Source organism: Spermophilus citellus (assembly GCF_964194105.1).
Source record: "Spermophilus citellus genome assembly, chromosome: 9".
In the NCBI taxonomy this organism is placed as follows: Eukaryota; Metazoa; Chordata; class Mammalia; order Rodentia; family Sciuridae; genus Spermophilus; species Spermophilus citellus.
In genome coordinates this window covers 96,975,400-96,988,318 of record NC_138191.1, presented here as the reverse complement: position 1 = coordinate 96,988,318, position 12,919 = coordinate 96,975,400, and the positions used below count along the sequence as shown (strand labels likewise).

The following is a 12,919-nucleotide window of genomic DNA, read 5'->3' as shown; positions in this document are numbered from 1 at the left end:
TTTGTCTCCATCTTCCCTCCCATTCTGTGTTATTAATGTGGGCCTCCACAGGGACATTCTCCATCCTCTTGAAGCCACCTGTAGCCCTCTTCAAACTAATCAAGGGATTGCTGGGTAAGCCTTTAATAACTGTGACATGTTAAGTCTCCAGCTCTGGAAGAGCATATGTCAGTTTTTAATTCCTCCACTAAAATCTTGATTTCATAGTACTTAACAAGTACAGGCATGTGTCCTAGTTGAAAGGGGATCCCTTTATTGCACTATCTTTAGCCAGAAATATACATTCTATATTTATATATGACTAATATCTCATAAAGTAGGAGATACTTTCTAACATATAGGTACATAGTCGTTTCTAGTTTCCTTTTTTGAGGGGATACCAGGGATTAAACTCAGGGGTACTTGACCACTGAGCCACATCCCTAGCCCTATTTTTTTGTATTTTATTTAGAGACAGGGTCTCAATGAGTTGGTTAGCATCTCACTTTTTGCTGAGGTTGGATTTGAACTGGCGATCCTCACGAGCTGCAGGGATTACAGGTGTGTGCCAATGTACTCGACTTAGTTTTCTTGTCTGATAAACAGGACTGCTATAAATTTTTGTCCATTCATTTCCTGTCTGATTATTTCATTAGAATGTGTTTTTAGAAGTGGAATGTGTGTCAAAGTGTGTGTGTGTGTGTGTGTGTGTGTGTGTGTGTATATATATATATATATAAAGGCTTGCTATCAGGGTCACGTTACCAAGGAACATCACCTGGAAGGAGAAGCCTATGAAGGATGTCTCCCAGAGAAGGGAATTCATGAGATAGGACCTGTGTTTTAGTCAGCTGTTGAATCACTGTAACCAAAATACCTGACGAGAACAACTTAGAGAAGGCAAAGGTCACTTGGGGCTCACCTTAAGTTTCAGAAGTCTCAGTCCATAGACAGCTGACTCCATTGCTCTGGGCCTGAGGTGAGGCAGCACATTGTAGTAGAAGGGCCAGTGGAGGAAAGCTGCTCAGCTCAGGGTGGGGTCAGGAAGAAGAGGCCACAGAAAAGATGTCCTTTTCTAGAGCACACTTACAGTGACCCACCTCCACCTGCCTACAGTTACTTCCAAGTCAGTCCACGCAAATGAGAACACACTGATTAGGTTACAGCTCTCACAACCAAATCATTTTACCTCTGAATATTAATGTGTTAACAGGAGCTTTGAGGGGGAGACCTCATATCCAAACTATTACACTCCACCTCTGGCACTCAAATGCTCATAAAACTTAACAGTTCAGCATTGTCTGTAAGTCCAAGTCTAAGACAAACTCTAGGCTGTTTGTCTCTTTAAAGATAAAAAGCAAGTTACATATATCCAATATAAAATGGCACAGGGCAAACACTCCCATTCCAAAAGGGAGAAAGGAGCACAGAAAAAAGGGATGGGCCAAAGCATGACCTAAACCCAGCCAAGCAAACAGGTCTGGTAACTCCGCATACAGCATCTAGGACACTTGGCTGTAAGATATTATTTCCAAAGGGCTTGAGCAGCTCTGCCTCTTTGGCCTTGCTGGTCTCAATGCAACTGCCCCTCTTTTAGCCTGGCTCTCTCTGCAGTCAGCAGTTCTTCTCAGCAGGCATCTCCTTTCCAGCTTCAGCTTCACCTTTGCTGCTTCAGTCATCACCTTCTCAGGGACAGCCCACAGGGATACTGACCCTGCTACACTTTGCCTGGCCTCCCAGGCCTTCCTTTGAAATCTCAGTGGAAGCCTCCACGACCCCTTAACCCAAACATCCTGCATTCCTCCAGAACCAGCATCACATGGATGAGAACAAGATCTGCTGCCATCTGGCGCAATACTTGGGCCCTAGAGAATCATGGTGGCAGTGACTTTTGAGTGCCTGCAGGGCTTAGCATGGTGAAACAACTTCCTAGGCCCCCCCAGAGTGAGCAGGATGCCTCATAATCTCTTTTCAAAGAAAATTTCTTTTATACTCCCCGCCCCCGCCTGCAGTGAGCGTGGTCTTGCAAGTTTGTGAGATATCCTCAAGGCATCTTTCCTATTGTCTCTGTGCAAAGTACTGTTTCTTGGGGGCTATCATTTCTTCATTTCTTCAACAAGCACAGCTTCCATGACCCCAGTTTTATGTGCACTTTTTTGGCCAAATTGCAAGTTTTAAAAATTCTATAGCTCTCTTTTCTGTTACCAATTCTAATTTCAACCTAGCTCAAAGCTGCCAGCAATATCTATGCCACTGAATGAATGCTGCGCTGCCTTGAAAGTTTCTCTGCCAGATTAATATAGTCCATCATTTTAAAATTCAGCCTCACACAAAGTCTCAGGATATGGGAAAAATGTAGACTTTTTTTTTTTTTTTTTTGCCAGCATATAACACAAATGGCCTCTAGTCCAATTTGCGAGAGTCCTCAATTCTCTCTGAAACATCATGGGCACAGTTCACATTCCTATCCGCATTCTGGTCTTCTGAGCTCCCACCAGAGTTGCCCATTAAGCTCTGCTTACAACATTTTAAAGCTTTTCTGGGTTTCATTTCCAAACTTTTCTAAATTCCTCCTGCAGATCATTTCCAAAGATTAACCACATGGTCAGGTTAGTCATAGGAATGACCCTACTCCTGGTACCAATTTCTGTTTTAGTGAGCTTTTATATCACTGTGACCAAAATACCTGACAAGAACAACTAAGAGGAAGGAAAGTTTATTTGGGGCTCATAGTTTTGGAGGTCTCAGTCCACAGTCGGCTGACTCCCCTGCTCTGAGCCCAAAGTAAGGAAACACATCATGAGGAAAGGGCCCAGTGAAGGAAAGCACCCCAGCCCTGCAAAGTCAGGCAGCAGAAAGAGGGAAAGAAGGAGGGAGGATGGGACATCAGGGAAAATGCACCCTTTCAGGGCACACACTCAATGATCCACTTCCCCAACTGTACCTCACATACCTACAGTAACCACACAGTCAATCCACGTAAACTAGAATGGACTGATTAGGTATAGTTTTCACAATCAAATCTTCTTTTTATTGCTAAATATTTGTGTATTAACAAGAGGTTTTGGGGCATTCCTCAAATTCAAACCAGAACAACTCACAACTGCATTGCTGTGCGTGCATGTGTGTGTGTGTGTGTGTGTGTGTGTGTGTTATTGTGGATTGAACCTACGGTCTTGTACATGTTGCTGCTTTTTTAAAAGTCTGCATAAGCCCAGCATGGTGGCATACATGTGTAATTCCAATGGCTCAGGAGGCTGAGGCAGGAGGATCGAGAGTTCAAAGCCAGCCTCAACAAAAGCGAGGCACTCAGCAACTCAGTGAGACCCTGTCTCTAAATAAAATACAAAATAGGGCTGGGGATGTGGCTCAGCGGTCAAGTGCCCCTGAGTTCAGTCCCTGGTACCCCCACAAAAAAAAGTCTATATAAAGAGGCAAAAGCCATAGTGCTTTTCATTCTATAATATTTCTTTGCCTTGATTGGGTTCATGACTAAAAGGGCATTAGAGTTTTACTTTTCTATCCATCCCTTTAAGTAAATATTTAACTTTATGCAAGGCATTATGACAGGCACTGGCCCAAAGTAAGTGATCTGATATTAAAAACCTCCTCAAAGGTTTCAAGAGAGACAACAAACAAGATATCTGTGAGTGATAAACAAGACAGTGATAAGCAGGCTGTGGGTATGGGAGCCTAGGGCAATTCAACCAGTTAAATCCCCTATCCAAGATGCTCACATTGGAAAGAGGCCACACACTGCCTTGCTCTTTCTTCTTCTTTCATAGAAGAATGATATCGTGGGATATCATTAAAGGAAGAAAATTTAGTTGAATTGTAATAATACTTAGAAGAGATAAATACAGAACACAGGTTAGCTATCTCAGATCCCTAATCCAAGAAAAGGAGAAAATAAAACAGAAGAAAGATTGAATGTGTTTCTGTTGCAGGGATGTGCTGTGGTGTGGTGAGGGGACCAGGGTAGGGAGGTCAGGGAAGACTTTACAAGAGATTTTGGGTAAAAATCTGAAGTAAATGAGAAAGCTCACTGTGCAGACACCTGAGCAAAGAACACACACCAGGCAGCGGGAACAGTAAGCACAAAGACCTAAACAGCATTGTATGCATAGCACAAGGGCAGGCAAGAGTGCACAGGCAGACAAGAGTCCACGCACAGGTGAACAGGTGAGATAGGGAAAGAGGATGCACAATGGAGGACAAATGAAACTTTAAAGAGACACTGGGGTCCAGCAGTGGAAAACAAAACAAAGCAAAAAGTACCCCTGAGTTTAGTCCCTGGTACCCCCACAAAAAAGTCTATATAAAGAGGCAATAGACATGGTGATTTTCATTCTATAATATTTCTGTGTCCTTAAATCTGTTGTCTGAAACTTGGAATGGTTTAATAAGGAGAATGTAGGGGGTTTTTTTGGTGGGAATGTAAATGGCATAACTGCTATGGAAATAAGGATGGAGGTTCACCAGAAAATTAAATTATGACCTAATAGTCTCACTGCTGCTACATATGCGAACAATGTAAAGTCGGGGAGTAGAGGAATTCTCGCTCATGTATGTTGTAGCATCATTTACAGTTGCAAGATAAGGAAACAACTTAAATGTCCAGATGGATGAATGAGTTTTAAAAACATGGCATATACATACATTGGAATCTTATTCAACTTCAGATAGAAGGAAGTTCTGCCATATACAACATCATAAATGGACATTATGCTAAGTGGAATCAGTCTCTCAGAGAAGATTAAAGACTTCAGTATATTTCATATATTGAGGATATGAAACAGTCAATTCATAGAAACAAAATAAGAGTATTTCCTAGAGATTGGAAAAAGGCAGAAATGGAAAGTTCCTGTTCAATGGGTATAATGGTCCAATTATACTAGATGAATAAATTCTGGAGATCTGTTATATAACACTGTGCCTATAGTTAACAATAAAGTAGTACGCATGTTTTAAAAAAATCTCTTATTTACTTACTTTTTTGATATTGGTTTGATTGAACCCAGGTATGCTTTGCCACTGAGCCACATTCCCAGCTCTTTTTAGTTCTTATTTTGAGACAGGGTCTCCCTAACTTGCTTAGAGCTTCATTAAGTTGCTGAGACTGGCTTTAAACTTGGGATCTTTCTGCTTCAGCCTCCTGAGTCTCTGGATTACAGGTGTGAGCCACCACACCTCTCGAGAAAACAAGGTCCAGGAAAATTAAGGTTAAAGCATGCTGTTTTCCTACCAATATAAAGTGGAATTCAAGTACTATACAACATAGATCACTTGTTGTCTGAATCCATAGAAGATAGAGAAAAATGCTTTAAAGAGAATGTACAAGGCCTGGGCCAAAGAGATCTATCAGATAACCCCTGGAGATCCCTTCCAGCAATCTATAGGTCTCAATACAGTGCTTCTCACACAAAGAATTATTGACATTTCAGTTTAGGAACTTGGCAAAAAAGAAAATCCTCAGCATTTCATGTTATTGAATGTGAACACAATTGTTCTAAGGTACATTCTCAAAAACCTTAATGGCTCGGGGGGTGGCGGGGGTGGGGGGTGGGCTGGGGTTGTGGCTCAGTGGTAGAGCGCTTGCCTTGCCCATGTGAAGTCCTGGGTTCGATCCTCAGCACCACATAAAAAAAAAAAAAACCCTTAATGGCCCTAGTATTATAGGAAAACTCTCAAAAGCACAATGTTCAGATTTTAGTCAGATTCTCTGTTTTAGTCACACTTTTCTATTTGTTATTCTTCAAATGTGCTTTATGAATTAGTATTCACCTTCACATCTTTGATTACACAAAGGCCACTCCTGAGATGCCTTTCCTGCTCTCCTCCACTTATCTAAAACCTTCTATTCCAAGAGTAAATCCTTACAAAAACTTCTGGCAAACAATTCACCAGAAAGTCCCAGGAATTTAAAAACTGTTCCTGGGTGGGGGATGTGGCTAGGTGGTACAATACTTTCTTAGCATGCAAGAGACGGCGGGTTTGATTCCCCAGCATCTCAAAAACAAACAAACAAACAAAAAAACCTTGTTCCTAACTTTGATGATAACTCCCTTCTGAGAATCTCATCCAAGAAAGTCAGCACAGGGACTGTGGTTATAGCTTAGTGGTTGAGTGCTTACCTAGCACATGTGAGGTGCTGGGTTGGCTCCTCAGCACCACAAAAAATAAATAAATAAATAAAATGAAGGTATTTTGTCCATCTACAACTAAAAATAAATAAGTTTACAATTGTTTAAGAAACAAAGCCAGCACAAGGATGTGCTCTGTGGTATTATTTTTATTTTTCTATTTTTAAGAATTGTAAGCATACATAAAAATAGAAAGATTAGTATAATGAACCTCATAAAACCATCACACAGAATCAATAATTTATTGTACATTTGCCTCAACTAAAAACCCCAAAAAACTTTACTAAAAAATCTCTCCTTGGGGCTGGAGTTATGGCTCAGCGGTAGAGCGTTTGCCTAGCACAGGTCAGGCCTTGGGTTCAACCAGCCCCACATAAATAAATAAATAAATAAATAAATAAATAAATAAATAAATGTATTGTGTCCAACTGCAACTGAAAAGTAAACATTAAAAAAAAATCTCTCCTTAAGTATATCAAATGCCAGATATGCCATTTCATCCTATATAGTTCCATGTGTACCTCTGAAAAAACATGGGCATTGTCTTACATAAGCTTATGACCAGTGTCACATCTAGGAAAATGAAAGTACACCCAGTCAACAAGCAAATTTCCCTAACTGCTTTTCAGTACTGGGGATCAAACCCAGGGCTACACAAGCATTCTACCACCGAGCTCAATTATCCTTAAAATGTCTTTTCTCAGTTGGTTTGTTCAAATCATCATTCAAAAGATCCACGTATGGGGTTTGATCCTCAAAACCACATAAAAATAAATAGATAAAATAAAGGTATTGTGTCCATCTATTTTTTTTTTTTTAAAGAGAGAGTGAGAGAGGAGAGAGAGAGAGAGAGAGAGAGAGAGAGAGAGAGAGAGAGAGAGAGAGAGAGAGAGAAGAGAGAGAGAGGGAGAATTTTCAATATTTATTTCTAGTTCTCGGCAGACACAACATCTTTGTTGGTATGTGGTGCTGAGGATCGAACCCGGGCCGCGCGCATGCCAGACGAGCGCGCTACCGCTTGAGCCACATCCCCAGCCCTTGTGTCCATCTATAACAAAAAAAAAAAAAAAAAAAAAAAAAAAAGACCCATGTCTAGCATGTGGTTATAGGGAGCTCTTAGGTCTTAGGAAGCCAGAGTGGAGCCCCTTCCTCAATGAACATTTTTCATGCCAGCAACTTGTTGGAAGAAACCAGATGGATTGTCCTGTAGGATAAGCTACAGTATAGATTAGCTTGTATATCATAGGATAAGCTAGGTTACACTGTGGGACCCAGAAACTCCAGCATCTCATTGGCTTAAAACAATGAAACTATTTCTCACTCCTATATATCCATCTTAGATTGAGGGGGAGTTCTGCTACCATTTAATCATCAGTCTCACACCCAGAACCAGACTAATGAAGTAATTACAGTGCAAAACATTGCTGGTTATCTTAGTAGCAGAAGAAAAGAGCTCTAAAGAGTCTCATTTAGGCAATTAAATGCTCAGACTGGTAGTCAATTATTCTTTATCTCATTGGCCAGAACTGATCATAAAAAGAAATCCAGGAAGTATATCTTAACCATGTGCATGGAAATTACAGATATGAACATTTCAGTGAGCTGCACTAACATCTACTAGTCTATTTGCTCCCTTGTGGTGTCATTTTCCTTGATTTGACAAGAGAACATCGTAGGTTGGTCTGTGTGCTTCACACAGCATCACAGCAGAAGACACGCAGTGTTGAAACAGATTGCAGCAGTAACAGGCCCTTTCTCCAGAGCCCCTCCTTGAATTCATGCCCTTGGGTAGATCTCTCACTTTGACACTGGCTTTGATCATGTGACATGATTTGGAAATCAGAACAAGAGTAAATCTGATGCAGTCAGAGATTCAAAACGTATGTGTACTGCCAAGCATGGTGGTGCATGCTTGGAGGTTGAGGCAGGAGGATCCTGAGTTCAAGGCCAACCTCAGCAAAAAGCAAGGTGCTAAGCAACTCAGTGAGACCCTGTCTCTAAATAAAACACAAAATAGGGCTGGGGATATGGCTCAGTGATTAAGTGCCCCTGAGTTCAATCCCTGGTACCAAAAAAAAGTATGTGTACCTTGGGACCTTCCCCTCTTGCTACTTCTTAGAATACTGAGACATCATCTGAAGAGACCTGGGCTAGATTACTGGAAGGTGAGAAACTACTTAGAGCAAGAAATGAACAGTCACAGATAAGTCCACCTAGACCAACCAACCTGCATTATCTAGACTTCCTGAGTTGCCAGATGACCACACAGATCAGTCAAGCAGCACAAACAAGAAAATCTGCCAGTAGATCCACAGAACTGTGAGCAAATGAAATTGTTCCTTTTAAGTCAAAAAATTTGAGGGTGGTTGATATCAGAACACAAGCTAACTAATATACTAGTTAATCCATTTTTAGTAGATCAGTAGATCCAACCTGATCCCTGCATTGTAAAGTTCTCCATAAACTTTTCAAATAAGGTTTCATCTACTGATTATTATTGCCTATACCAACAATTAATGGCAACCAAGTTAATGATTTTCTAATTCTATTATACCATCCACACTAATTAGCAGGATTTCTTCTGCAAATAACTTTCTCTTATCTACTAGTGATAATTAATAACCCTTAAATATACTTTGTACAAGATAAATTCCTAATTCTTTCTTTTGAATTTTAAGTTTCAAAGGAAAAATTTGTGCCCTAGTTACTGCTCATGGAGCTCAATGAGGGTTTAGTTTTGTTCATTTATTTATTTTTTGTTCTCATATCAATATGAATTGATTTTTTAAAAATATTAGATATGGTTTCAATAAACTGAAGATGCTCTTTTTTTTCTATCCAAACCACTCCAGTTTTGGCTCACATGTTGGCTTCTGTATCTTTTTTTATTTTTATTTTTTTGGGGGAGGCAGTATTGGGAATAGAACCCAGGGGCATTCTACCAATGAGCTACATCCCTCTTGTTTAGTTTTTGAGACAAGGTCTCAAAATAAAGTTGCAAAGGCTGGCCTTGAACTTGCAATCCTCCTGCTTTGGCCTTCTAACTAACTGAGATTACAGGCATGCACTACCGTGTCCACTTGGTTCCTGTAGCCTTTTGACATGATCCATTAGTTGTTACTTTAAGGCATAATGAAATTTCCCAAGCTCATTTTGTGTATTTCTCCACAAGCTAGCCATTCCTCCAAAGAGCCTTGGATCTAATTAATGGGAAAGGTATTTTGAGATCACAATCTGGGTAGTTGGTGTGATCAATGCTATTTGAATGCCATTGCCTCTAGACAATAACAGACTTTAGTAGACAGACTTAAGAAATATGTATTCCTAGCAGGGCACAGTGGTGCACTCCTATAATCCCAACTACTTAAGAGGCTAAGACAAGAGGATTCCAAGTGCAAGGCCAGCCTGGGAAATGTAGCTTGACTGGCATATGTGAGGCCCTGGGTTCAATCCCTAGTACCTCCCCCTCCCACACACACACACACACACACACAAAAAAAAAAAAAAGGAATAAAAGAAATATGTATTCTTGGGCTGGGGATGTGGCTCAAGCAGTAGCGTGCTCGCCTGGCATGCGTGCGGCCGGGGTTCGATCCTCAGCACCACATACAAACAAAGATGTTGTGTCCGCCGAAAACTAAAAAAAATAAATAAATATTAAAATTCTCTCTCTCTCTTAAAAAAAAAAAGAAATATGTATTCTTTAAAAAAGGTGGGGGGAGTTTATGCTGCTATTTCAATTAAAATTAAACCATAGAGGAATTTACTCAATTTATTTGATTTTATACTTGTATTTCTTTACTTAAAAAATATAATTTTGATTCTTAACCACATTAATATAATAACTAATTTGCACTATCCTATAACTTACAGAATATTAAAATAGTTTCAAAGTATAATATTACTACCAATAATGAAATGAAATCTAAGATCTTTTTGTAGTTCTATTTGTTTTTATCAAAAAATGCCTGAAAGGGCAGCAGAATAGAATTGACAATATGATTGGTGTATGTACATTCCATGTATGTATTATATGTCAAAATTCATTCTGTTGTCATGTATAACTAAAAATAAAGAAAGAAAAAATTAAAAAAAAAAATGCCTGAAAGGACTGGGGTTGTAGCTCAGGCCTGCCTTGCACATGTGAAGTACTGCGTTTCATTCTCAGCACCACAAAAAATAAAAAATAAAATATTGTGTCCATCTACAACTAAAATTAAAAATAAAAAATTAATGCTCGTAGTCTCAGCTTTTAGGAATATCACCTGAGCCAGCCTGGATGCGTATATATAGAGAGAATTTTAAGGCTTTGGCTCTTGGAAGCCAGCAAATCCAAAATCTGCAGGGGAGACTTACCATCTGGAGACCCAGGGAAGAACCAATGCTGCATGCAGTTCAGTTCTGAAGGTCATATCTGGAAGAATTCCTTCTTAGCCAGGGGAAGTCAGTCTTTATTCTGTTAAGGCTTTTAAATGATTTGACAAGGCTGCCACATTATGGAGAAAAGTGACCTGCTTTATTCAAAGTCCACCAATTTAAATGTTTATCTTATATAAAAAACACCTTCACAACAACGTCCAGAATAATGTTGGACAAATATCTGGTCAGCATAGCCCAACCAAATTGATCAGTAAAATTAAGCATTAACAAATGCACTGCTTTGTGAGTTGAACTGTGTCCCCCCAAAACATATTTGAAGTTTTAATACCTGGAACCTGTGAACATGATCTTACTTGAAAATGAGGTCACTATAGATGTAGACAATAAAGCTGAGGTCATACTGGGGTGTGGTGGGCCCTTAATATGACTCAATATGACTGGTGTGGTGATAAGACAAGACACATGGAAACAGTCATCCAGAGGAAAAAACATGTGAAGATACATAGAATGCCATGTGACACTGAAGGTAAAGACTGGCACTATGGTGCCATATGCCAAGGGTTGCCGGCAACACCAGAGACTAAGAAAAGTCATGGAACAGAGCCTCCCTTATAACACCTAGTAGCAACTAACCCTGTCAACACCTTGATTTTGGACTTCTAGACTTCAGAATTATGAGAAAATAAGTTTCTTTGGTTTAAAATCACCAAGTTTGTGGTACTTTGTTATAGTAGCACTAAAAAACTAATGCAGACTACACAGACAAAATACTATCACTTAAAATAATCATCTTTTCCTGTATGTTTATTTTACCAACTTGTAATAAAGTTAGGTTCATGCATTCCTGTTTGCTTTTATTTTGAAACTGCTTTTTAATTTAATTTTTGGCTATATAAGTTATTTATGTTTCAAGTCAAAACTACTAATATATTCATGGGGCTGAGGGTGTAACCCAGTGATAGAGCTTTTGCCTGCCATGCATGAGGCCCTGGGTTTGATCCCCAGCAACACACACACACACAAAGATATACCCAGAGAAGTCTTTTACCAGTGTGTCCTTCTTTCTTCCTTGTTTCCTCAAAATATCAAAAAATATAAAATAATGTGAATAATCGGGAAATATGGTTATGCTTCCTAACTCTTTTGTAAGGTTTTCAAATCAGAACAAAATTTCAAAAACTGAAAACCAAAATTACAACTCATTTTACAGGGTCTAGTTCAGGTCCCATGGCCTCAATCAAACTTTCCCATAAATAACTTTTTTTCTTTAAACTCTTATATTGTTTACTATCTATATTGCTCAGCTCTTTGCATCAATCAATAAATTAAAAAATTAATGCATTGAGATCTGATAGGTATTATATTAGATGCTGTGGGGACATATTGTATTATCAGTTAAATTTTCATGTATAGTCATTTCCTTGATTAAGCTATATATTGAAACCAAGGCTTCCTCATATCCTCCATGGCGGTCAGCACTGCTGATTAACGAAACCAGAATGTCTTTGCCCAAAATATTGAAAAAATATAAAAACTTAAGCAGACTGATACACATCTTTTAATAAAGTCTACTAATGACAATTTCATGTTTAAATAAATACACTGTTAAAAATCATGCAAGAGTATTTTATTATAATTACTAAGAATGATTTGAGACTACTAGTCCCTCTGCAGAAACACAATGCACAGATATAAAATGATCAAAGGCTTTTGTAATTATGAATCTCAAGTAAGTACAGTAGCCATCATGAACCTGTAGAGGAAAAATCAATATGGATACTTTTAGTAATTGTTAACAAACAGCAGAAGAAAGGGTATGATGCAAGAGTGATATTCTAAATACATAACAATATGCAAGATATAATATTCAGAAGGTAACCCAGCCACATATAACTGTTGTTCTGGGGTGTAGCAGTTTTGAAAGTAGTCTTCATGAAAAGAGATTTCCCTTGGTTAATGATGCCTCAGAATATACTACCCTATAGCATAACTATACTTTTATATTTGAATAGATTTTCTGGAAAGCACTTTGGCAAATATGTAAAAAGCTATAAAAATGTTTGAAACCTTATACCTAGTAATTCCATTCCATGAAATTTAATCTTAGAAAATAATCAAAAAGGTGAAGGTCATGGTAGCAAGAACATGTATAAAATGTCTCCTGTATATTACTTGTAATGACAGCAGGAGAAAAAAGAAAATTAGTTTAAATGAATGGAAGTAGCAAATGTTATCTTAAAATTGAAATTATGAAGCTTGTGAAATAACATTAAGTTAAAAAGGTAAAACAAAATTGTACAATATTATTATAACTGTGATGCATATGGTCAACAACTAGAAGAAAATAAGTGTAGTAAATCTCTTTTGACAGAGTAATAAAATTATGGGTAATTTCCAGCCTCTAATCCTCCCTTACT

General features: G+C 38.7%; 1 protein-coding gene across 19 annotated transcripts in view; it reads right to left on the bottom strand.

Annotated features, from left to right (window-relative positions):
- IFT25 (intraflagellar transport 25) overlaps window positions 1–12,919 on the bottom strand; it is a 62,955-nt gene that overhangs the window by 24,745 nt on the left and 25,291 nt on the right. For 11 of the 19 annotated variants that reach the window (XM_081306401.1, XM_081306399.1, XM_081306396.1 and 8 more), the window contains one exon: window positions 12,108–12,255. The exons of 1 other annotated variant lie outside the window; for it this stretch is intronic. In XM_081306401.1, coding sequence (XP_081162527.1) covers window positions 12,142–12,255 — 114 coding nt within the window. In that variant the 3' untranslated portion in view covers window positions 12,108–12,141. 7 more of the 19 variants (XR_014023544.1, XR_014023543.1, XM_081306387.1 and 4 more) reach the window with 7 other exon arrangements.